The 24,262-nt window shown below is 53.2% G+C and overlaps 1 protein-coding gene and 1 pseudogene across 5 annotated transcripts in view; one reads left to right on the top strand and one right to left on the bottom strand.

Moving 5' to 3' along the window:
• Positions 1–24,262, top strand: part of Ndrg4 (NDRG family member 4) — a 40,913-nt gene that overhangs the window by 12,886 nt on the left and 3,765 nt on the right. For 3 of the 5 annotated variants that reach the window (XM_020172721.2, XM_074055918.1, XM_020172718.2), the window contains exons 2-15: positions 5,810–5,904; positions 11,157–11,201; positions 18,529–18,634; positions 18,859–18,979; positions 19,060–19,122; positions 19,272–19,332; positions 21,377–21,463; positions 21,530–21,586; positions 21,804–21,907; positions 22,555–22,611; positions 22,695–22,746; positions 23,616–23,663; positions 23,822–23,857; positions 24,003–24,054. In XM_020172721.2, coding sequence (XP_020028310.1) covers positions 5,833–5,904; positions 11,157–11,201; positions 18,529–18,634; positions 18,859–18,979; positions 19,060–19,122; positions 19,272–19,332; positions 21,377–21,463; positions 21,530–21,586; positions 21,804–21,907; positions 22,555–22,611; positions 22,695–22,746; positions 23,616–23,663; positions 23,822–23,857; positions 24,003–24,054 — 961 coding nt within the window. In that variant the 5' untranslated portion in view covers positions 5,810–5,832. Of the gene's footprint in view, positions 1–5,809; positions 5,905–11,156; positions 11,202–15,249; positions 15,409–18,528; positions 18,635–18,858; positions 18,980–19,059; positions 19,123–19,271; positions 19,333–21,376; positions 21,464–21,529; positions 21,587–21,803; positions 21,908–22,554; positions 22,612–22,694; positions 22,747–23,615; positions 23,664–23,821; positions 23,858–24,002; positions 24,055–24,262 lie in introns of those variants that run through there. The other 2 variants (XM_020172720.2, XM_020172719.2) reach the window with 1 other exon arrangement.
• Positions 9,934–11,036, bottom strand: LOC141417584 (small ribosomal subunit protein uS5 pseudogene; annotated as a pseudogene).

Genomic DNA, 24,262 nt, shown 5'->3' with positions numbered 1-24,262 from the left:
TATTTTCTCAGTAGTGGGATTTGAACACAGGGCCTTCAGCTCGATAGGAAGGTGTTCTACCACTTGAGCCTCTCCATCAGCCCCCGAAGCTGCCTTTTTAATAGCTGCATGGTACTCCCAGGAGCAGATGCTCATAATTTATTTAACCATCCTCCTGATGTTCATTTAGGTCATTTCCACATTTTCAGCGTTCCCAAGAGTGCTGTGGCAAACCTCGCCATGACCTGTCCCTTAGTGTGCCCAACAGTGGCTTTCTTTAGAATAAACGCCCAAAGTCACTGTGTCTTGCATTTGATAAATTACCAGCTCGCCCCCAAATAAACTTGACCCCACTGTAATCCAACCAACATCTAGGTGAATGTGCACCTGTTTGCCCAGGCCTTACTGACACTGGGGCTTAGCACCTTTTATTTGCTGTCTGAGTGAAGAATGATTTGTTCTTCAGTCTACTCATTTCATTTCATTAAGCAAAAATACAGCTGCGCTGGGGGTGTGCTTAGAGGCATAGCACTTCCCCAGCATGTGCAAGGCCCTGGGTTCCCTCCCAGTGCCACAGAAAGAAAAAAGTACTGAGTGCCAAGCACTGTCCTAGATGGGACATCACAGGGAGCAAAACCAGATGGAGCCCTTGTCCTTGAGGAGTCTCTGGGAAGGAAGGTGAGGTTTGAGCAGGTGGTGAGACCACATTAGCTCATTGCATTTCCTTGATGCTAACGAAGTGGTTTTCCTGGACTTTTCATGTGGTGGCCGGCTGACTCTCTATCCCAGACCCTGGCCCTTCGTCCACTGGAGTCTGTGATCTTTTTCTGTTTCCAGCTGAGCCTGGAATGCAGAGCTGCTGAGTCTCTTCCCTTTGGGGGGTCTGGTGAGGCTCACAGTGAGAGGGGTGCAGTAGGATTTGAGGGTGAGGAGAGGACCAGGTCAAGATTCCCAGGACAGGGGGGTGCACAGGCAGGCTTCTGCTTCCTCTAAGGCTGATGACCCAACTCACCCTGGAACCTTCTCGCCACCCAACCCTGCCCAACAACCCAGTACCAAATGGTGGACAGAGACCTCCAGAAAGATCTTCAAGTGTAATTGCAGACAAATTGCACTCTGAGCCCTTCTGCAGCTTCAGGCAGGTCGGCCAGGAGGATTTCCAGCCTGTTCTGGAGTTGGCGAATTGTCCAGTTCTCCAGCTATTGAGCCTCTTGTGACATGGGGTTCCAATGGAGCTGGGCAGATTGACAGAACCAGCCTTTGTCCTCAGGGAGCCTGTGGTAGGGAGGTGAAGCCACTCACCCACACATCAGTGAGTTACTGAGGCAACATAGCTCATTGTTCAAATCAGGTTTATCACCTCCCACTGGTGAGACCTCAAACTGGTCATGTCATCTCCTGGGCCTTACCCTCAGCTACACATGAGGACACGAGTGGGCCCTCCCTCTGGGTGGCACGGGAAGAATTTGATGTATTTATACATGTAAAATGCTGAAACAGTGCCTGGAACCTAGTCAGCTCAGTAAGTATTAATGGTTCCTTTTGTTACTGTGACTCAGATGGGGAAAGGCATATCAGGCAGTTGGGAACAACATGAGCAAGGGAATGGGGCTCCTGGGGTGAATCTACTGAGTCATCTGGGGTCTTTACCTATAAGTGTGAGAGCCCAAAAAGGGCTGTCTTAAGTGTAGGGGAAATGTGCTCTGTGTGTGTGTGTGTGTGTGTGTGTGTGTGTGTGTGTGCGCACGTGCACAGGGTTGGTTGAAGAGATAGGAGTTCATAGAAACACATGGAAAAGCAGAACAGGTCTGGTTCACATTGACATAGATAGAAGGCAGTAGCTTTCAGGAGGAAGTGCAGATTGGGCTCTGCATTTTGGGGTCCAGCCATTTCTCTGGTGAACTGTGTGTTTTCCATGGGCAGAGACATTCCCAGTTTCTCTGGACTACAAGGCCTCTTCCCACCCCTTCCCTGCCACTCCCTCTGTCACAGGCCGTCTGTCCCTGTGCTGCCCACTCCCAGCCCTTTTAATAGCACCATCCTTGGGGAGGATGGTCTCCAGAGTGGTTTCATAGGAGGATGGGGGACAGGACAACCCAGTGCGGCCTACAGCTGAATTTGAGGTGGGGGTCAGGGAGGCAGGTGTTTAAGAAAGTCCTAATAGGGGAAGTTTCTCAAGGTGGGAGCCCTCTTTCAACTTCCCACTCTGGTGGATGGAAGGGTAAAGGGGCAGGGAGAGGGGAAAGGACGCCTTTCTAAAAATACAGCCCATCTGCATTGTATTAGCTGGTTTCCTGGGAAACCACTGGGAACAGAGAGCTGGCAGGGTGTAGTGGTGCAGGGACCCTGCGCCCTGCAGCAGAGCCTTCTTATGCTGAGATGCTGGCTCATCTGGGGCTTCACCGCTGTCCTTTGGAGCTGGGTGGTCAGCAGTTCCCAGCCAGCCCAGCACACCTAGATGCCATGAGCCCTGCCACAGGAGTATGTTCCCTCTGAGCCCTGTGCCTTTCGGCTGACTTTGGTCACTGGGCTTCCCATAGGGAGCAGCTGAGGGGTCAAGCTGAGGGGGCAAGGATATCTGACCATCCAGCTGATGGGTGCTGTGCTCTTTAGGGCAAAGGGAGTCTTTAAGAAATAGAGTTGTAGTGGCACCAGTACGCTGGTGGCTTGTGCCTGTGATCCTAGCTACTCAGGAGGCAGAGATCAGAGGATGGAGGTTCAAAGCCAGCCCTGGGCAAATAGTTTATGAGACTCTATCTCAAAAAACCCATCACAAAAAAGGGCTCATGGAGCGGCTCAAGGTGTAGGCCCTGAGTTCAAATCCCAGTACCACAAAAAAGAAGAAAAAAGGGAAGGAAGAAATGGCGTTGGAAGGGGAAGGACGGAGGGAGACATCAAGGAGTCCAGGAATCCATCCCTCCAATCTTCTGATCTAGGCGGCTGTGGTTCTCCCACTGAGCACCGCTCACTGGACAAGAGCCTAACCCTGTCACAGTCTGGGCAAGTCACGGGCCACCATCAGCCTCCGTCTTCTCACCAGAGTGAAAGGGATTGGCACTGATCTTCAACAAGTCCTTAAATGTTCCAGCCTTTTTTTTTTCTTTCTGATTTCAGACTGTACACCCAGTTTTCAGTCCTCCACCCAGGATTAATACCTGGGAATTTTAGTTATTCATTTATTTTTAGTTTTGAGATGATCTCATTATGTAGCTCAGGCTATCCTTGAACGTAGGACCCTCCCCCAGCCTCCTGGAAATTTTTGATGTACATCCTTCCAGACTGTTTTTGTGGGACTATTCATATTTTCACATTTGAGATAATACTGCATTTTTTTGGTGGGGGGGCGGTACTGGGGTTTGAACTCAGGGCCTCACACTTACTAGGCAGGCGCTCTACCACATGAACCACTCTACTACCGCTGAATATTTCTTTTGTAGCTGCTTTTTCTATTTATTGTGATACAGGCATTTCCCTCATGTTATTAAATGGTCCTAAATTAATGAAATAAGGTACGTAGCTAGAAACTCACTGGGTTTTCCAGTTTTTCTCTACTTCAGATGGCACTGTGGTGGTAGGCATTCCTAAAGCTAAGCCTGCGGGTGCCCTTTCTGGTTTTAGGGAATTTCTCCCAGGGGAGGGGGATTGCTGAATCAAATGGTTTAACCTTTTCTTTCTTTTTTTTTTTTTTGGGGGGGGTGCTGGGGAACCGAGGGCCCTGTGCATGGTAGGCAAGCACTCTACGACTGAGCTGTGACCCCAGCTCCAAGTATGAACCTTTGAACTAATTTAACTTTTTGCAATAATGCCCTCTAGAAGGCTCAATCATTGTGTTTTATGGCCACAATGTACCAATGTAGCAAGGAATAGAAGGAAGTGAGGGTTTCCATGCTGCTTTTGCTAGCTATGCATACTTTGCCAGGTCCCTTGGTCAAAATAATAACAAAAATAAGAAGAGTTTCGTTTTAATTGAGTTTCTTTGACTTCTGGTGAGCTTTTTTTTTTTTTTTTTTTTGCATTCAACACATTCTTTATTAAGTACTAACTAGGTCTGGGGGCAGGGCTAGGTGCTGACTCTACATCTCAGAGAGACACTCACGAGTGCCCATTCACATGGCCTTTTTGGTGGGACTAGACTGCAAACAGAAATCAATCATGATTACAAATTGTTGTGGGAACCATGAAGAAGAACAGGTGCCACCAGCCAGAGTACCAGGCCAGGGGGGCTCCAGAAGCCTTCTGAGAAGGTGGCCAGGGTGGAATCTGAAGGTGGACAGGCAGGTAGAGCACACAGCAGGCGGCGAGAATGAGAAACGCCTAGAAAATGAGTATAGGTGAAGAGAAGAGAAAAAGGAGAGAAAGAAAGAGACGGGAGTAGAGGAGTCATCCAGGACCGAGCTGGGAGGAGACCTCACAGAGAGAAAGGCTCTGGGAAAGGGGACCTGAGCAAGGGCAGAGTGAGGGGGCACAGAGAGGGTGGATGTCACCAAGGCCAAGAGAGCAGAGTATGTGAAAAAGATGAGTGTGGCCCGCTGATCAAGTGTTTCTGACCCGTCAAGCCATGCAGAGGCCATCGGCAACCTTCACAAAGTCACTTTTGAGACCGAAATGGAGAAGGCTGGGCCAGCATGGCTCTAGGACTACGGAAGTAGGCTGAATTGGTGTGGAGGGAAGGAGATGCAAGGAAGGCTGCTCACTTCATCTTCGCCTCTGGGCCAGCTTTTCTATGAACTGGTTCCATTTGATCCACCAGACTTTCATGAGAAAGTCCTTCTCCGACTTCACCATGGAGCTGTACTTGATAGAGTTTGTGACCAGCAGCTTGAGGGTCCTCAGGTCAGCCTTATTCCCTGCAATCCCTATGAAGACCTCATAGAAGTCATAGGACAAGCCTTTGGCACCAAACAGAGCCGGGTGGTCAGAGCTGATCACCATGGGATGTCCAGAGGCCATCAGTGAGGCTGCAGGGTGATTTCTCAGGTCTGCCATCTGGTGAGCTTGAGTACTTTTTCCACATATTTACTGGCCAGTTTTAATTTTATGAATTTCCAGATCAAATCCTTTGGCTAGTCTTCCCCTGGATGGGTTCTGACCTCTCCATTCTGAAATGCAGGTGAGGAACAGTTCTGTCACTCCTGGAAGAATTGCCTGTCCTGGGCCCTCTTTTCCTTCCCCACTGCGGGCTCCTCCAAACACAGACAAGAGCATATATATATATATATATATATACCTTAGTTAGGTGTGACCCTTTCTTCCTTTGAGAGTCAGAGGCCCCCCGGGGCCTCCCAGGAACACCCAGCAATTGGGGCTTGGAACCTACCATCCAGTAGCTGTGGGGTGAGAAGTCCTGAGCATCATCCCCTCCCTGCCTGTCCTGACTGGCACCCCCTCTTCAACATCGTTCTCTTGCAAGTGTCCTCTCACCCCCTCCCAGGCTCTTTCTCCAGCTGAGGAGAACCCTCAGCTCTTTCCAGCCTCTGTCCCCAGAACCTCCCTGTCCACTTCCGGAACCCGGGGTCTCCACAGGGGACCCCTGTCTGCTTCTGATCCTGCCTTTGGCCTTCCCAGTCTTCCCTCTGCTTCTCAATAAATGCAGGATCTTGCTTGAAACCATTTTAGGATCGTCATTGTATTGCTTTCCTAGCTTTTCAAAACACGATTTGACTTTTAAGAGCAAATAATATATAAATAATATTTATCCCCTGAGATAAATAAGCTGGTCTTGCGGGAGGATCGGTGTGGCTCGCAGTCTTCTTGCGCCAGCGTCTCCCCCAGCCCTTCTCCGCCCAGGAGCTCCGGAGCAGGACCCAACCTCGCCCTTCCTCCTTCCTAGGGCTCCTGCTGCACGACGTGACCATGGCCGGGCTGCAAGAGCTGCGATTCCCCGAAGAGAAGCCGCTGCTCCGGGGCCAGGACGCCACTGAGCTGGTGAGTCGCCCGTTCCTGTCCTGGGGCCGAGTGCGCCACCTCGTGGCGAGGAGGGAAACCGCGCCCTCTCTCTGCGGTCTTGCCACCCTGAGCCGCCTTGTACCTCGCCTTGAAAATTCCCAGACCAGCCTGAGTGCCCAGCCAGCCTCACTGAGGCTCCCTCCAGCTGTCCTGGAGGCTGGAGCTCTGAAGGAGAGATTTCCCATCGCTTGGCCAAGGTCTTAGAGCTGGAGTCCAGGTGCCCTTGGTTCTGGGCATCCAGAGGTAGTAACATCTGGTGCTGTCACCAGAAGGAGTGTGAGCCACCCCATCCACGGGGCCTTCCCTTGACGCAGCATCCTGTCTTTTTTGTCACAAGCCTTTGAGGTTCAAGGGCAAAGTTCACCAATAGTCCCACAGAAGCTGTGGGACTGAGGAGCTCAAGGTTATGACTTTGTCCCAAAGACCCTTCAGTCAGAGGGGACCAGACGCTAGATTTGGAGTTTGCTCTACCCTATATTTTCTTGTTGTGACACCTTGTCCACCTTCCCTCTCCCACCTGCCAGCACCATCCTGCTGTGCACTGAGCAAGAAGCTGTGGTCTCCTGCTGTTTGGCTGTGGGCATTGGGACTGGGGTCCCTGCTGTTGATGCCATCTCAGACCCCCTCATTTTGCAGATGGTGAATACCAGAACCCAGTTCCTCAAGTCTCTGCCCTGTCCCTCTTCCTGGCACAAGAAAATGAGCCTAGGAGCCACAGAGCAGCAAGCATGGGGACCAGCCAGTCAACTGAGGCTCTAGGGGGTCCAACCACCACATAGTCCTGCCTCTGAGAAAGTTTGTCTTACCTGAAAGACAGAATCTTGAGTCAGGTGCTGGGTCCTGGGTTGTTTGAGGTCAGCCCTCAGAGGCTGGCAGGTAAGCTGCACATCTGAAAGCCCTCTGTGCTCAGTTCACATCCCCATCTCCTGCTAGGATGCTTGCAGGAGCCTCCTCACTGGTCTCCCTGCCTCTGCCCTTCCTCTGCACAGCACTTTTAAAATTCATCATGTCTCTTCTTGGCTTAAAGTTCACCACTGGCTGCCACCTCCCTCATTTTTAGCTGTGGTCCTTCCTACAGCCCCTCCTACTCTTTCCCCTGGCTCCTTCCTTTCCAGCCTAACCTCCTGGGCCAGTGTCTTCCACTGCCCACTCAGATCCAGTCTGCACCATACTGTTCCTTCTTCCCTGACTCATGAACCCGCCCTGCCTGCTGGGGCAGCCTGGCTCTGCCTTCCTTCTGCTGGAGCTGGTCTCTCACTTCATCCCACTGGCCACCAGGACCAGAGTTTGCCACCATTGGTGTCCCCACTCCTGTGTGAGGTCTGCATTTCAGTCTCCCAACCAGTCCTCAATTTTTTGTTTGTTTGTTTTTGGGTTTTTTTGGTGGTACTGGGGTTTGAACTCAGGGCCTTGTGCTTGCTAGGCAAGCACTCTATCACTTGAGCCATGCCCCACCCCTTCTTGCTTTAGGTTATTTTTCAGATGGGATTTTGCTTTTCATCCTGGGGCAGCCTCAGACCATGATCCTCTTTCCTATGGCCTCCTGCATAGCTAGGATCACAGGCACAGTCTTTTCATTCAGTTTATTGATTGAGACAAAGACCTCACTAACTTTTTGCCTGGGTTGACCTTTATCCTCCTGATCTCTGCCTCCCAAGTAGCTGGGATTACAGAGTGAGCCACTCGCTTCTTTCTTGACTCAGCACAAGCCCCATGCTAGGGACTTGGTCACATCTGATTTTTCCAAAGGCCTATTAAAAACCCGTCCCCAAGCCCAAAGCAGCCTCCTCTCAGCTCCCAACAAGGTCTTTCCAAATGTCATCCCTCTGTTTTTTCTCACAACACACACACTCTCCCCCTTTCCACAGCAGCTGGAAAGTACTTGCCCTTTTCACTTCTACATCTACAATTTCCCAGGTACAATTCTTGGAGTCCCGGAAGGACTGAATACAGAGGGCCCTCAGTGTCTGTGGGCTCCACTTCTAGGGTTTCAACCAAACACAGATAGAACATGTTGGGAAAAGAATCGAGACTGTACTGAATATGTAAGACTCTGTTTTCATTGTTCCCTCAACATTTCACAGCACTTGCCTTACATTGGGTGTCTCAAGTAATCTAGAACTGACTTAATTGTATGAGAGGCCAGTGCTAGGTTCTGTGCAAATTCTTGTGTCATTTTATATAAGGGACTTGAGCATCTGAAGATTGTGGTACCCACAGCAGGTTCTGGAACCAAGGCCCCACAGATAGATGTGGAGGACAACTGTACATGCACATCTCCCTCTCCCTCACGCCGCATCAGACTGGCGTCTGCTTATTTGAAGATGCAGCGCTGGGTGGGTCTGGAGCTGGATGGGAGACTGACTGCCCCTTCTCTGGTGCCTGGATACCCCACCTCATGTCCCACAAACCACTCCAGGCCCTCCCCACCCCCTCTTAGTGGGACCCTCTCTGTCGCCCTGTCCTCTGAGCTCACTAACCTCCCACAGACTTGGGGGCGTGGGATGTCTGAGTTGGCTCACTTTTTTCCTGCTGTTTCTTGGCTTTTGGGTCCCATCCCTCCCACTCCCCATCTCCTGGGGCCCCCAGCATCCTGAGAATGCACAGCACACCCTGCCATTATCTGCCTCATCCTTCTTGTCAGATTTTGGTTTTTTTTTAAAAAAATGCCTCCTCTCTTCTCAGAGATAATTACCTTGTTAAGGTCTCCAGTATAAAAAACTACCACCTATACTTCTTCAGCCCCTCACATAAGCCCTTTTGGTGAGATCCATCAGTGGCCAGCCCACCCCTTTCCCCCAGCCATATCCCATTCCCCAATCCTGGTCCCCTTCCTTGGGGTTCCAGAAGTGGCTGCCCTTCCCTCCTCCATGTAGTGCCCAGACCTTGGGTGAATCAGTTAGGGGAGGTCTGGGTGCAGCCATTCTTGCTTGTTTTTTTTTTTTTTTAACAAAATTTATTGTTGACACAAGGTCTCACTATGTAACCTAGGCTGGCCTTGAACTTGTGCTCCTCCTGCTTCAGTCTCATGAGTGTGTCACCACACTTGGTGAAAGTGCAGCCCTTCTTTATGACATAGTCCCAGGCAGCTGAAACCTGGCTGAGAACAGCCTCTGATCTTCTCCATCCTCCATCCCAACTCCTGTCCGAATGCAGGTGGTGGGCTTTTCCTCACCGTGAGAAAAACCATCAGAATCACTGGCTGGTTCTTCTGGTGCCTGTGACATGGGGTGGCTATCCTTGTTGCACTTCTGCAGCCTGTCCCTTCTCTCCCCATCCTCAGATAGTCTTCTGCTTCTAATTTGATTGCTATTGATTCACCAGGAGAATCTGCAGCTTACAAAGTCCAGGGCAAGAGTGCAAAGGAAAGAACGGTGGCCAGCGCCAGGATTCTTACTTAGTCCTGCAAACATTAAGGCTCAGGGGCTTTGAGACCTGCTAAGAGCTCCCTGCCTCACCAAGCGGAGCAGAGAGGTTTCTAGACAGGCACAGTAGGCAGCAAGGGAGGCCCAGAGGTCTGCCTTACCTGGGCAGGTGCTGGACCTGGTAGTTTTCCTTCCCCAGGCCCCAAGGCGGCAGGAGTCTGAAGTAGCCCAGCTTCCCTGTTGTACAGACGGGGAGATGGGGACCCACAGGGTTGAAAGCTAGGCCCAGTTGCAGAGTGTCCAAGGGCCTCCTGGTGACTTACACATGGGTTTAGCCCCCATTCTCCAGCCTCCATCGGTGCAGCCTCATAAACTGTGGGTGCCTTCTGAGCTGTGTGCCCCTCCTTTGAGAGGACAGGTGGCTATCCAGATTCACATGTGTTAGGGAGTCCATTCCTAGCTACGCTTTGTGCTAAGGGCACAACCAGAAGCAGCCCTGCCCTTGTCCAGTCAGGCAGCATTCAAAAACACCGTTCAGTGTCACGCATGCTGGAGCAATTTGAGAGTGCCAAGCGGGCATTCCTGCAGGCTCTGATGGCTCCAAACTGTGCAGGTTGTTTTTTTTTTTTTTTACAGGGATAATTCACTTTATTTTTCTTGTATAAAAAGAAAGCAGTGTAGCCATGGCTGGAGCCTGGGTCCTCTGCACAGAGGCTCTGGTGGGGGGTTTTCACACAGTGGTCAGTGAATTCCTGATTTGGAGACTTAGTGAATTCAGTCTCTTTTCAGAGGCCAGGGTCAGGTAGCCATAGATCTTGGAGATGGCATCAAAGGTGGCCTTGGTGAAGTTGCTCAGGGTGGCAGTGCAGCCACTGGCTGAAGTCATCAGCAGTAGCTTCTTGGGCACAGGTGCTGAGACAATGGCAGTGCTTCCTGAGGCTGGGTGAGGCCCCCCCAGGACAGAACCTAAGGGCTTGTCACCTTGCATGGGATTGTGTGGGACTTGCCAGTCTTGTTCCCCAAGTAGCCTCTCCACACAGGGACAGTGGAGATTTTGACCAAGAGGATAGCTCTCAGATGGCGGTGGCTACTGTCTTGGAGCACTTAACACCTGGAGTGAAGTGACCATCATAGTCTCCAGTGGCTACAGATGCCTTGAGCCTGGTGCACTGGCCTGCCTGAGTCTGCTTCTGCATGGGCATGATCTTCAAAACCTCATCCTGAGCCAGGCACCAGTAGCTCATAGCTGTAATCCTAGTTACTCAGGAGACAGAGATCAGGAGGATCTCGGTTCAAAGCCAGTCCAGGCAAATAGTTCACAAGACACTATCTCAAAAAATTTCATCACAAAAAAGGGGCTGGTGGAGTGGTTCAAGGTGTAGGCCCTGAGTTCAAACCCCAGCACCGCAAAACAAAAACCAAAACAAAACCTTATCCTTGATGGATGCCCCCAGGAAAAATTGCCCTAACGGCTCCTGATTGGTGGGCCTCAGTATGCCCTCCCTGTCCTGGATGTGACAGCCATGTCCCCCATGTCCCTCTCCCCTGCCTCTGCCCTGGGTCCTGATGTCAGATCATAAGAAATGCCTTTGGGGGCAAGAGGACAAAGTAATCAGTAGCCAAGACCTGGAGTCAGAGGGTCCTCACTTTCTGACCTGAGGACCCAAGCCTCTGAGCCTCACCCTTCCCACCGGCAAAATGGAAATCTTTGCACTTTAAGTTGATAAACTCATGGGTTCCTGACATGTGGCACTTGATAAGTTGTTGGCTACTTTTGTTAACATAGACTGGGGGTCAGAAAGCCAGCCTGTGGGACCCCCAGACCAGCCAGGGCTAATTTGCTGTCCTCTGTTTGCCCTCTCTCAGGAGAACCCTGACACCTTCCTCTCAGCTGTGGACACAGACTGGAAGGTAGGTCAAAGCTCGTACTCCCGAGCTGTGGGACCTACAGCTGGCTGAACCCATTTGCCCACCTGGCCATGTCCCATAGGAGGGTCACATCCCTTCTGTGTCCCCCACCTGGAATGGCCATGGCTGGGCACCTCAGCCTCAGGACCAGCCCTGCTGCTCACAACAGCTTTGCCTGCCCCTGCCTGTGGAGACCCAGGTGGAAGGCAGCAGGGCCTTCTGTTGTCCAGACATCTGGAAAGGAAGGGGAGGCCTGGGGACAGTGAGAATGGAGAAGGGAGTGAGGAATACTGTCATCTGAATCAGCATTTGCCTCTCATGAAAGCCAGGTTGACGCTGAAATAGCTCCTGTTTCCATAGCAGCGGTTGCCTGGACAACCATGTCCTGGTTAATTTGATGCCAGATTCTCTATGAACACTGAACTTGCTCTTTGTTTTTATTCCTCCACATGATGCTTTGCTCACTTGGCCAGCCATTTCTCCCCCCTGAGTGCTTCAGTGGCTATTTATTTCCAGATGTCAGAAAATGTCTTACAGCAGCAAATACCAGGGTAGCCTTGCTGGGTTCTCAGACTCCATTGGTCATCCAAACGTGATGAACAAATTCAGAACCTTTCTCCTAACCAGATCGAAGTAACCTCCAGGCCACTGCCTTTGTCTCCACCTGACTTCCATCTGGGTCAGTCTCCAAGCCCCATGACAGGAGAAGCCTCGTGGTCTGGACCTAGTGGTGTCTGGATGCAGTGGTGACGGTGCTTGTGTGGGAGGTGGGGCTGCCTGCTGGCTGGCTCCTCCCGTGGCAAGCAGCCTCCCTGCAGGCATAAAGATCAGGCCTGTGCCTTGGTCCCTTGATCACCCGCCTTTCAAGGACACATGGCAAAGCTTCAGGGTAGACCATGTACACGTGCCCAGATCCCCTGGGAATGCTGTCTCCAAACACAAAGGTCTCCAAGCTGAGAGGACTGGATGAAATTGGGCAGTGGGAGGCTAACTGGAGCCCAGGAGGAGGCTTGAGAGGGATGTGGCCAGGGGATGGCGGGAAATCAGAATAGACTATGCCAGGGATACTCTGCCCTCTGCGAGTGAGATGAGTGTGAGCAAATAGTCCTGGAGGAGGGGCTGGTTAAAAAAAATCCTGGAGTAGCTGGCCCTGCCCTGCCACTCTGGTCCCACACTGTGGAAGGCCTAGGCAGGAGTGCTGACAGCCAGACACATGCCTTCCTCAGAGAGGAGAAAGGGGAACTCTGGGGGTCACAGGGGAGCTTCCCCCTTCATAGACACTGACTGATTCTGCAAAGTCCCCATTAGCTGGGCCTTCTGAACAGCCAGTGACCCATGCCCAAGGCAGCTGCCCATGGTGAGCAGGACCCTGGTTCTAATGACCCTTTTCTTGGAGAGGGGCAGCCTGTGGCAAGAGGCACCTTCCACCTACCCTAGCTATACTACGTGGATGCTTTTTTTTTAAAGAGCAGCTACAAAGGTAGCTATTATCTGGGCCAAGACAGGGCAGAGACTTTTTCCCCCTGCTTCACAGTGGCTGGTGGGTCAGTCTCTGGATTCCATGGGGCTTAGCTAGAGGGGAGATAATAAGGCAGAGAGACCAGCAAACACCCAACAGATGGGGTCCAGATCCTGCCATTTATGGGCCACGTGACCTTCAGCAGGCGTCACCCCACTCAGTCACTCTTGAGTCTGTGAGGTGATGCTGTCTGCAGCAGGCCCGATACTCAGACCCTTGAATGACTGTGACAAGTAACCATCAGAGCACGGGGGCAGAGCATGCTACTTAGGTGGTTCCTGGCTCTGTGCTGTCTACTGTGTGATGTTGGGAGGTTACCAAACTTCTCTGTGCCTCATCTGAAAAATGACTAGAGGATAAAATGAGTTGATGGTGGTGGTGTACATCTGTTATCCCAGCACTTGAAAGGCTGAGGCAAGAGGATTGTGAGTTTGAAGACAGCCTGGGCTATACAGTGAGACCCTACCTCAAAATTTAAAAAGCAAAATAAAGCAAAAAGAAGATAAAATGAGTAAAGTGCTGGCACATGGGACATATGCTAACAGAAGTGTTTGCCCCTTTATTTATTTATTTATTTATTTTTAATTCAATACAATGGGTACTTTAATGAAAAGGGGCAAATTTAAACACAGAGACTATGTGAACACAAGGGACATGGTCTTCCACAAGCCAAGGAATATTTGAGGCTACCAGAAGCTAGGGGAGAGGCCTGGAACAGATCCTTCCCTCAAAGTCCTCTGAAAGCTCCAACTCTGCTGGCACCTTGACTCTGAACTTGTAGCGTCCTGAGTGACACTGTGAATTTCTGTTATTTGAGCATCATGTTTGCTCCTTTTAACGATGCAATCTCAGTCCCAGAATGCTGATGTGATCCAGGAAAATTACCTAACCTCTCTGTGTCTTCAGCTGTTTTCCTCTCCTAAGCACATAAGGATCATCTGTGGGGAAGCCTGGGGACCTTGAGGCACTGAGAGATTAAAAACCTCAGCTGGAGATGGATTTGTATCAGAGCTGATCTGAGCAGAGATGGTCAGGACTGTGGCATGGAGGGGGCAGTGTCAAGTAAGCTTCTCCCCTGGGTCTCAGGGAGGGGAGAAGCCACTCAAGAATTGGGTGGGGACCACGGGGAGCAGGAGTTGGTGGCAGGACCTCCCTTCTTGGAGAAGCAGGTGGGAGGACTTGTGAGGACAGAGGCTGGGCTCTGCAGCTACCTTGGCTATCCAGGCTTCTTTCTGTGTCCTGGTCTGCAGGATAGGAGAGGCAGGGGGACACTGCTCCACCCTCCACCCCCCACCCAACTCTCTTGGGGAACAAAGGGCAAGTGCTCTGATTTAGGTCTCAGGTGGGGCAGGGGCTGCTGTTAGTACCCCGGGAAGCAGGAAAAATGCCTGTGACAGGTGTGGACCAGGTCACCAGGCACCTTCCCTGGGGGTGGTTGCGAGAGTGCAGGGCTGTCAGCACAGGCTGGGACAAGAGAGCAGTATGTTCCTCCACCAAGGAGACAGAATGGGGGCACAGGCACCCAGCCCCCACCCTGCTCCCTGTCACTTCTGCTGTCAACTCTAGTGCTCCCTCCTCTGTCCCCTCCCTGGCCTATTTCCTCTCCTTCTCCATTCTGCTTGGCCCCCTTCTCCTCTACTTACTCCTCCTGTGTGTCTTGAGCCAGCTTGCCACTCAGATGCTACCTACCCAGGAAGATGGGCCATGGAGCCTGAGGTGGCTTGTGAGACCTGGGAACTGAGCTCCACGCTAGTTGGCCCCAGGAGAGAGACCTGGCAAGTGTGCAGAAGACAGGCATGTCAACTTGAATAGTCTGTCTCCTGTCCTTCATCCTCTCCTCATCCTCTCCTGGTGGCCTGCAGCCCCTTGCAGAGCTGGGGTGGGGATGGCAGAGCAGGTGTACGTCCCACCCCTGCTCCTGTAGTCTGCTCAGGTCATCCTCCCCTCCACCCCACCCCAGAACCCCACTTTTGGCTGTGTGGGCAAGCCCTGACCATCCATGTGAACAGAATGGGAATTGCCCAAGGGGAGAGAGCCCAGTGGATGAAGGAGGAGCAAACAGCTAAGTAGGTGATTCCTGGAGTTGCTCCAAAAAGCAACAGTCTCTCCCCCACCCCGCTTAAGGGTTGTTACCCCAGGCCTTCCTGCTGAGGAGCTGGCCTGGGGGTATGGTTCCCCGGATGCTGGAGCTCCTGGGCATAGGTCAAGGGTTCTGCTGGTCTGAGGTGGACTTGAGAGTCCTGCACTACCCTGTAGTGCAGGGGCCCCGGCTCCTGGGTGCTGGGAGCTGGTGCACTACCCCTTGCTGGGGGTGAGCATCCCTGATGTTGGGACCATCAGGATGCTGTGTGCTGGGGCTGGAGGAGCAGGAGGGAGACTGAAGTGAGTGAGGACCTTGGGAGCCAATCAGAACCAGGTTTGTCTCCCAGCAGCCAATCTGGGAGCAGGGGCTCCAGCGAGCAAGTGGCTGCTCTGAAACCCTGAGGGGAGGAGGGGCGGGCTTGGGCGGGCCTGGGCGGGCCTGGATCTGCGTATAAATGGCCTGGGAGCCGAGCCTGCCCCATCATAGAGCTGCTGGCCTCCCACCTGAGCTGCCCCCTCCCTCTGGACTTGAGTGACTCAGGCCTTTGTTTGCCCTTCCTGGTCGAGCGAATTCCCTCCCTCCGCAAGATGCCGGAGTGCTGGGATGGGGTGAGTGAGGGTCCTGGGAGCAGCAAGGTGGGCGGGGAGGAAGGACATCCTTGTGACCTGCAGGAGGGACAGAGCGTCCCTCTGTCCAGGTCTGGTGGTAACTTTGCCTTCTCTCATCTTTTGTTGACCCTGGTCTTCAGGGGTAATTGGGGTGGCTGCTAGTCAGGCCTTGGGGGAAAGACAGAGGGGAGGGGCAAAGTCTTCAGATTCGGAATGTGTGCACTGTGGCCCCTCTAGTTGCCTGGATGGGCTCGGTGCCAATGTGTGCACGCCCCAGGCCCTGCTGTCCTGGGCTTGGCATGTCCCTGCTGGTGTCTGCTTAGGCGCTTAGGATACTTTAACCTGGTGGATGAGGGGGCTGGTCCTCTGTGAGCCACTTGTGTATGTAGTTCCCAGCTTGTGTCTGGGGCTGCGCCTGCCAGGGTCTGTGGACCTGTCCCCGTGGGGGATTGTCTCTGGTGTTTGAATGATTGCAGCAGAGAGCCATCTGAAGGACAGGCAGTGTCTGTCTTCCTTAGGAGTGGCCTTTGCATCCCCAGGGCACCGCGGTGCAGCACAGGGATGGAAGTCTAGGCCTTCAGGCAGTAGTCTCTGTAGGGGAGGGGATAAGGAGGGCCACTTGGCCTTATTTTATAAGCTGGGGAGGCAACACTGGAGCCATGAGGTGGGAGAGCACGGGGCTCCCAAGGTGCCTCCTCCTATCCAAGCCCTGTGTGAGCTTCCTCAAGGAGGGAGAGACAAGGGCAGATCTGCACCAGCCTGCTCCCCCCACTCCCTCCTTCGCCTGGTCCCTGAGATGTCAGCACCTGCCGCCCATGCAGACCCTGTCCCCTAAATTACTAATGCACCCGATGAATTACACCACAACCACCCATCTCCATGCATCAAAGCCCTGCTCTAGAACCGCCCCCCCCCCCGCCCAGTCCTCAAGGTCACTAGCAAGGGAAGAGAAACAGGCTGAGAGACGTCAGAGCCCCCTCCTTCCCTGCCTGCCGCAATGCATACCGCCAGCGCCCACCTGGAGGCGGGGGCTGGGTTCTGACGTCATCAGGAGCCAATGGGAACGTTGGGAGTTGGGGGGCTCAGAGATTCTCCACCGCTTGGGCAGAGCCATAGGAAAAGGGATGCTTAGCTCTATCAGGCCAAGCTGGGTCAGAGCTCCACAGTCAGGGTCGTGGGTCTGGTGGGAGGAGGTGCAGGGAAGTCATGGGAAGGATTCCGCCAAGGTCATTAGGTCCCCCACCCCCCACCCAGACCCAGCCCTTCCCAGAGCTGGCGATGAGCCCTAGTAGGGACTGCTCTGTGACTGTGGCAGCTGCCTGAGGGTGGGGACCTGAAAAGCCACACCAGGGCTGGGAGGGGCAGACAGGGCTCCTCAGCCCCCCCCCCCACACACCCTTGAAGGGCAGAGGTCTGAGTCTGGAGGGAGCCCTGTGTCTCTGATGTATGCCTGCAGGGTAAGAGCTGCCCTGTCTCTGAGACCTGCCTATTTGAAGCCCACTGCAGCATTTGTACTGTGGCATCTTCTCTAGTCCCTCTCTCCAGAGCTGGGAGGACAATCCTGTGACTGGTGGGGACTGCAGCAGGGACAAGCAGCTGTGGAGGGGCTGGCGACTCAGGAAGTCCCTTGAGTGGAACTTAATCATCCCCTCAGAAAACCTAACCCCTACTGCCAGGCCTAGGCCCTTGAGGCTGCCCCAGTTCCCTCCCTCACCCTCGCTGGACTCAAATCTTGGCCAAGAAAGAGTAAGTGTATTCTTTCTGGGCCTCAATTTCCTCCTCTTTGGCTTGTGCCCACATGATAAGTAAATGAGATGACATTCGAAAAGTGTCCAGTCAGTGACCATGGAGCAGGAAGCATTCCTTGGCCTGCTGTGATAGGCCCAGGCCCACCTAGAGGACCATGGGAAGAGACACAGGTCTCCCAGCAGAATTTGACTCCCAAAGTGTGGCTTTTGAACATGGATTGTTACCACCTTGTCTCTCCCTGCTAGAGACCCAGCCCTTGAAAGTGGTCCTCTGGGACCAGACCTAGGAAAGTAATCTCTGAGAAGTCACTCCTGCCACCCAAGTTTCTGCTTCTAAAACGAAGTATTTCCTTCTCCCTTGGGCAACATACAGGAAGCCAGGCACATGGTGGTACTCAGTCACTTGGTGTTTCCTTCCCATCCTTGACCCCTGCCCAACCTGCAACTATCTGAGTCACCCTCTGCAGCAACACAGATCCTCACTATACAGGCAAGGCGGCTGACTCAGCTCTGACAGACCTTCTCGGAAGTTTCCTGATTGAGCACCCAAGAAAATCACTCTGCAAAGGTTCTGCAAAGCAACCAGTCAGCAGGGTGTCTCCCCCCAAGGTTCAGAGGCTCATGGGGGCCCAAGCACAACAGCCCCCTTTCAGGGCCCCTCCACATGCTACTACTGTAAGCTGTCACCAAATCCCTATGAGATGGCTTGAGGGAAGTATCTGAGACATAGGGAAGTGACATGTCCTGCTTAGAGTCACAGTAAGGGACAGAGCTTGTCTTCCTGAAGGCCTAAGGACCTGAACAGGAAAGCGAAGGATATGAATTCAGGAGGACCTGGAGCGGGCATTGCAGAATGCTTGGTGCACAGAGAAGGACATTGGAGGTGGAAGGAAGGGCATGAGCTAAAGCCTGGGGTGGGAACCAGGGACAGGTGTAGGGGTGGGGCGGGGTGGAGCTGGCATGGAGGTGTTTGCTGCAGATTCTTGAAGGAAGGGCTGCTGAGGCTTCCTCTTGAGAAGCAGGGAGCCCTTGACTGGTCTAAGTTGGTGAGGGACCCTGCTTGGGGTGGCAGAGCACTTCTGGAGGGGCCTCCCTGGACCTGGAGGGCTGAGTTTGCATTCAGTGGCAGTCCAGCCCATGGGTGGACTTGCAGAAGATACCAGAACTTTTCATGTCGAATGCCCCTGAGAAAAGGTGCTCCATCTGCCTGACCTCTCTGGGAGCCTCCTGGGTGATGAGAACAGGTCACCCTGGTGGGGGGCAGGGAGGAAGAGAGGGGCACCACCAGCCTTCAGGTTGCCTGGCTGCCTTGGTCCCTAGAAGAACCATGAGTGGGGGCTACTGAAAATGGACAGCTGTCTGTCCCCTCCAGGAGCATGACATTGAGACACCTTACGGTCTTCTGCATGTGGTGATCCGGGGCTCCCCCAAGGGGAACCGCCCAGCCATCATCACCTACCATGATGTGGGCCTCAACCGTAAGTGCAGCCCAGCTTTGTTCTGCCCTGCCCTGGGCCCCCCCCACTCCCCACAGGGCCCTGCATTTCCCAGCTCACACTTAGCTCGTGGCTCAACCCACTGGCCTATATTTTATTGCTGGGTCCTAAGGCCCATGATGCCTGCTTCACCTGCCCACAGGGCCCACTAGCCTCCCTCTGCCCCCTGCCCTGTGCTCAGCTCCCTGAGAGGTGTATCTTTGCAGACAAGCTGTGCTTCAACACCTTCTTCAACTTCGAGGACATGCAGGAGATAACCAAGCACTTTGTGGTGTGCCACGTGGACGCTCCCGGACAGCAGGTGGGGGCGTCGCAGTTCCCTCAGGGGTAGGTACCTTGGAGCCCTTCCATGCCCTCAGGCCTGCACCCCAGTTGCCCCCAGATCCTGACCTCTGCTCTGCCTACAGATACCAGTTCCCCTCCATGGAGCAGCTGGCAGCCATGCTTCCCAGTGTGGTGCAGCATTTTGGGTGAGTCCCCTGCCTCTCCCTGGAACTGGGAGCCAGGAGTGCCCACCACGCTACAGATCCAGCTGGGGGCTGTGGGCGGGGCCTGCCTTGGTTGGTTTCATGGGAAATGGCACCTCCAGCCCTAGAATGACCAGCCTGCTCTGCACCAGGTTCAAGTACGTGATTGGCATTGGAGTGGGAGCCGGAGCCTATGTACTGGCCAAGTTTGCAGTGAGTCTTCCTGCCCCCAACCAGAACCCCAACTCCACCCCAGAGCTTGATCATTCTAGAGCAAGGGACTTTCCCTGCTCCTTTTGCCTCCTCTCCTCCCCTCACTTCCTCTTTGCTTAGAAAAACCTTTTTCCCTCCAAGGAAACTAACTTTTAAAAAAAGAAAAAAAGCTTGATTTTCCCATATGTTTCCTCAAAAACTGTTAAATACAAGTTGCTTAATAGTTACCCAAATCCAAAATTCCTCCTAGCTACAAACCATGCAACTGACTGCCCTGCCCACCAGGTAAGGATTATACTTCACTAATTCAGGTAACAATCTTTTTTTTTTTTGCAGTACTGGGGCTTGAACTCAAGGTCTTCACCTGGAGCCACTCCACCAGCCCTATTTTTGTGAAGGGTCTTTCGAGATAGGGTCTTATGGAACTATTTGCCCAGTCTGGCTTCCAACTTTGATCCTCCTGATCTCTATCTCCTGAGTAGCTAGGATTACAGGCGTGAGCCACCAGCGCCCGGCTGCAGGAAACATTTGAACACAAGTAATCTTTTAATAAAAAATTACACTTACAGGCTGGGCACCTGTGGCTCTCACCTGTAATCCTAGCTACTCAGAAGGCAGACAGCAGGAGGATTACAGTTCAAAGCCAACCCGGGCAAATAGTTTATAAGACCCTATCTCGAAAAATACCCTCCCAAAAAAAGGGCTGGTGGAGTGGCTCAAGTGGTAAAGTACTTGCTTAAAAAGTGTGAGACCCTGAATTCAAACCCCAGTACTGCAAAAAATAAAAATAACAGAAAGCAGGGCTGGCAGAGTGCCTGCCTAGCAAGCATAAGGCCCCGAGTTCCAACTGCAGTATTACCCAGACAAATTACACTTACATATTTTGGTGGTATTGTGATATTTATAAAAGTGCTTACAATATATCTTAGTTGGATTCACCCCTCCATCACTCTTCTTTATCCCCTCTCCCCATCAAAAATTACATTCATACGAAGATGAGGTTTAAAGCAAGCACTCTGCAAAAACATGCTGGGCAAGAAAGCGTGTCATCTTTAAAAATCAGAAGCTTAATTTTCAATTGTTTTCTTCAAATACAAATAACCAGGAGTTGTTGCCTTCAGTTTTAATTCCAGCACTTACGTGTTGTGTTAACTATAAACCACCCCACCCCAGGCAGGGGAATGGACTGGGCTTTAGCACTGCCATTGAACAGAAGCTGCAGATTTTTTGCTCACTGTCTAACAGAAAACAGGTCAATTTCTTGATGTGACATCAGGAAGGCTTAATACTTTGCTCCATCCTCCTGTACTGGGGATTGAATCCAGAGCCTTGGGTACATTTTGAGCCAGACCCCCAGACATTTTGTTTGTCAGATAGGGCCTTACAAACATTGCCCTGCTGGCTTTGAATTCTGGGTTCTCCTTTCTCCACCTTCCCAGTAGGTGGAATTACAGACATGGGCCACCATGCCTAGCTAAAGGCTTCATTTTCTAGAACTGCAATGATATGACGTGTTTGAGGTTTTAATCATGTTTAATACTCAGTTTTGCAACAATACCTTCAAACATACTTTAAAGAGGGTTGGGGGTGTGGCTCAGTGGGAGAGGTGGGAAAGCATCCATGTGGGGTAGCATGAGCGAGGCCCTGAGTTCTATCCACAGCACTGTAGTTTATATATCCTTTTAGGGGGGTAGAAAACTGATATGGTTGCAGGTTCTAAGTAAATCAAAGTTTCTGGTGTTTTTGTTTTTGTTTCTTTTGGAGAGAGTCTCACTACGCAGTCCAGGGATTTACAGGCATGCACCACCACATCCGCTCAGTAAATTATAGGATTTTTAGGGGTCTGGGTAGGAAGGAGGATCGCAGGGTAGCTGCGGCCATTTGCCCCATCAATGGCACCTTAAAGCCTTGACAAAGCCTTTGCACTTCCTGTGACCTTCCCGATCACCTCTGGGACAGTGCCAGAATTGGACAACCCCTTTTCTAGATGGGAAGAAAGGGGGGATCCCTGTACCCCATCCCCCCTTCTCCCCTCTCTCCGCAGCTTATCTTCCCGGACCTGGTGGAGGGACTGGTGCTGATGAACATCGACCCCAACGGCAAAGGCTGGATCGACTGGGCTGCCACCAAGGTGAGAGGAGTGTCCCGGGCTGGGTGGTGACTGAGGCGCGGCGCTCACGATGGCATCCTCCTGCAGCTCTCGGGCCTGACCAGCACTTTACCCGACACTGTGCTCTCCCACCTCTTCAGCCAGGTAAGGTGGGGCAGTCCGCCGCTGGAGGGGAGCAGGGCGGGGGGGGTGCTTCCTGATCCCCGCCTTGATGCCTCAGCCTCCGAAAAGACGAATGGAGGCGGGAAGCCGCCCCGCCCCTCTATCCCAGCGGGGCCGGGCGCGGCCAGGGTGGCCCAGGAGGTGACTCCCACCGGCTGCTCTGAGCCGGTCCCCTCCCTTCCTCCCATCTCCGGCCCAGGAGGAGCTGGTGAACAATACTGAGCTGGTGCAGAGCTACAGGCAGCAGATCGCCAACGTGGTGAACCAGGCCAACCTGCAGCTCTTCTGGAATATGTACAACAGGTGTGGGCGGCACTCGCAGCGGGACCTTCCGTGCAGCCGCCCGCGGGATGGAGCTGGGTGGATGGGGGGGGGCTTCCTGCCCAGGGTTGCTGGCTTCCTGGGGGGCAGAGGCTGAGGAGGGCCTGGGACCCTGTTTTGGTTCCTCCACTTCTCCTTTGCTGGCTGGGAGCACTGGAGCATATAAGGGACTCGTGAAGCCTAGGTGCTGACCTCTAAAATGAGAGGAGGTGTGAGTCTCCAGCTGTGCTCTTTGGAGGGCTTCCTGAGGAGGTGTTAATCCTCCCTTCGCTTTTATTTGCAAATATTTTATTAAGCACCTATTGGAAAAACAATAGAAACTTAGGGAGGCCCAGGTGGAAATATTTAGTAAGCACTTGCTGTGTGCATGTGCTTAAAATCATGGGAGAATTAGAGCGCTCCAGCCCCGCCTCCCACGTGGTCCAGGAGCCGGGGCAGCGACCGCCTCCACTTCGGAAATGGCAGTGCATGAGCTCCGAGGACCTGGCATGAGTTGGGGTGTGGAGAGTAGCACATGAGGAGAGCCCTGTAGTCCACCTGATTACCAGTTGGTAGTGTTGGGCTTGTGTCCCCTTCCCCCAGTCCAGTCCTGGGATGCCTATCTTTTTGCCTCTGCCCTTCCCCTGTAGCCGAAGAGACCTGGACATTAACCGGCCTGGAACAGTGCCCAATGCCAAGACTCTCCGGTGAGTGGCCGCTGGCCCTCCTTCTAGCCACTGCCTTTGCCCCCAAAGCAAGCTAGACAACTCTATTTCCTCTGTGTCTGCAGCTGCCCCGTGATGTTGGTGGTTGGTGATAATGCACCTGCTGAGGATGGGGTGGTGAGTGTGAGGCTGTCCTGACTGGGGATAGGAGGTCAGAGGCAGAAGCTCTTTGGAACCTAGCCATCAGGACCCACTCTGGATGCCCCCAGGAGACAAGCTGGATGGTGGCCTTCCCCTCACTTCCCTGCCACCTGCCACACATCAGCATCAGCTTTGTCACTGCTATCCTGCAGGTGAAGGAGTCTGATACTTCCCTTCTCCATAGTGCAGCCCCCTCCTCAGTCTCTAAGCTGAAGATTTCTCTTTCCTCTAAAATTTGACCTGTTATGAAACAGGTGATTCACACACAATGGCACCATTCCCCCGGGCTGCCCAGGCATCAGTGATGTTTGGGGCTGTGTGTTACTTCTATTAGAATTCTGGCAACAGGCAGTCTGGAGCTGGGTGCCCATCAGCACAGAGCAGTGCTGGAGGCTCCAGCTCAGGGCCCAGGAGTGCCCAGAGCAGTCCCCGTGTGCCTGGAAAATACCAGACTTTCCAGTGCCCATCAGGACTGCCAGAACAAGGTATGAACTTTCACCAGCCATCTTGACCCAGGCAGGGCCAGAGCCCCCTACTGACCCTCAGCACCTCCTCATCTCATTCCCCCAGCTCCTGTGGCCCCATCCTGGCAGAGTGGCCCTGGCCATCCAAGCAGGCCCCTACCCAATTTCTGCCCCACCAGCAGTTGTGAGTGTGGGGGGGGGGGGTCTCAGGCCCCTGGTGGGGGCTACCAGGGAATGCAGGGACCCTGGAAGGAGAAGGCCAAGCCCTGGGCCTCCCTGTCCTCTCCTCTCCATTGAGGACACAGACACTTCCACATAGAATTGCCCCTGCTGGGGGTGGGTGGAGCAGGGCTGTTGCTAAAGCTAGCTCCTTGTCCCCAGGTCGAGTGCAACTCCAAATTGGACCCAACCACCACAACCTTCCTGAAGGTGAGACCTTCCTCCCACTCTGGGCCAGCCCCACCCCCACCATGGACTCAGTGGTAGGGAAAGGCCTGCCTGGGTCTTGGGACCTGGGCAGTGTCTGATCAGCAGAGCCTGCCCAGGTGGGAGGTGCTGCTCATCACGGCCCACTTTCTCCCTTGCAGATGGCAGATTCTGGGGGGCTCCCCCAAGTCACACAGGTGAGACTATTGGTCCTCCTGTCTCAGTCCAGTGGGATGGGTGGTTGGGAGATGGGGAGTGATAGAGCCCCCCCACTCCCATTTCCCTACCCCCATGAATGCTAGGCAGTCAATCAAAGCCTGTGCCTCTCCCACCCTCCTGCAGCCAGGAAAGCTGACTGAGGCCTTCAAATACTTCCTGCAAGGCATGGGCTACAGTAAGTACACCTCCACCCACCTGAGTCGGGGCGGGGACACATGGTAAGCTCTGGGTCACCTGGGCCCAGATGCTGGGCTGGTCTCCCCAGATTCCACCTGCACTGTAAGATGGGGGGCCCAGCCCTCCTGTGCCTGTGCTGGGCCTGACTGGGGGCTCAGGACCTGGATTGGGTCCTTCCAGGGAAGCCTGCTTGTGGTGAGTCACCC

Source organism: Castor canadensis, chromosome 15 (genome assembly GCF_047511655.1).
Source record: "Castor canadensis chromosome 15, mCasCan1.hap1v2, whole genome shotgun sequence".
NCBI classification, from domain to species: Eukaryota; Metazoa; Chordata; class Mammalia; order Rodentia; family Castoridae; genus Castor; species Castor canadensis.
The sequence above is the reverse complement of the archived record's forward strand: the minus strand, read 5'-3'. Positions and strand labels throughout refer to the sequence as shown.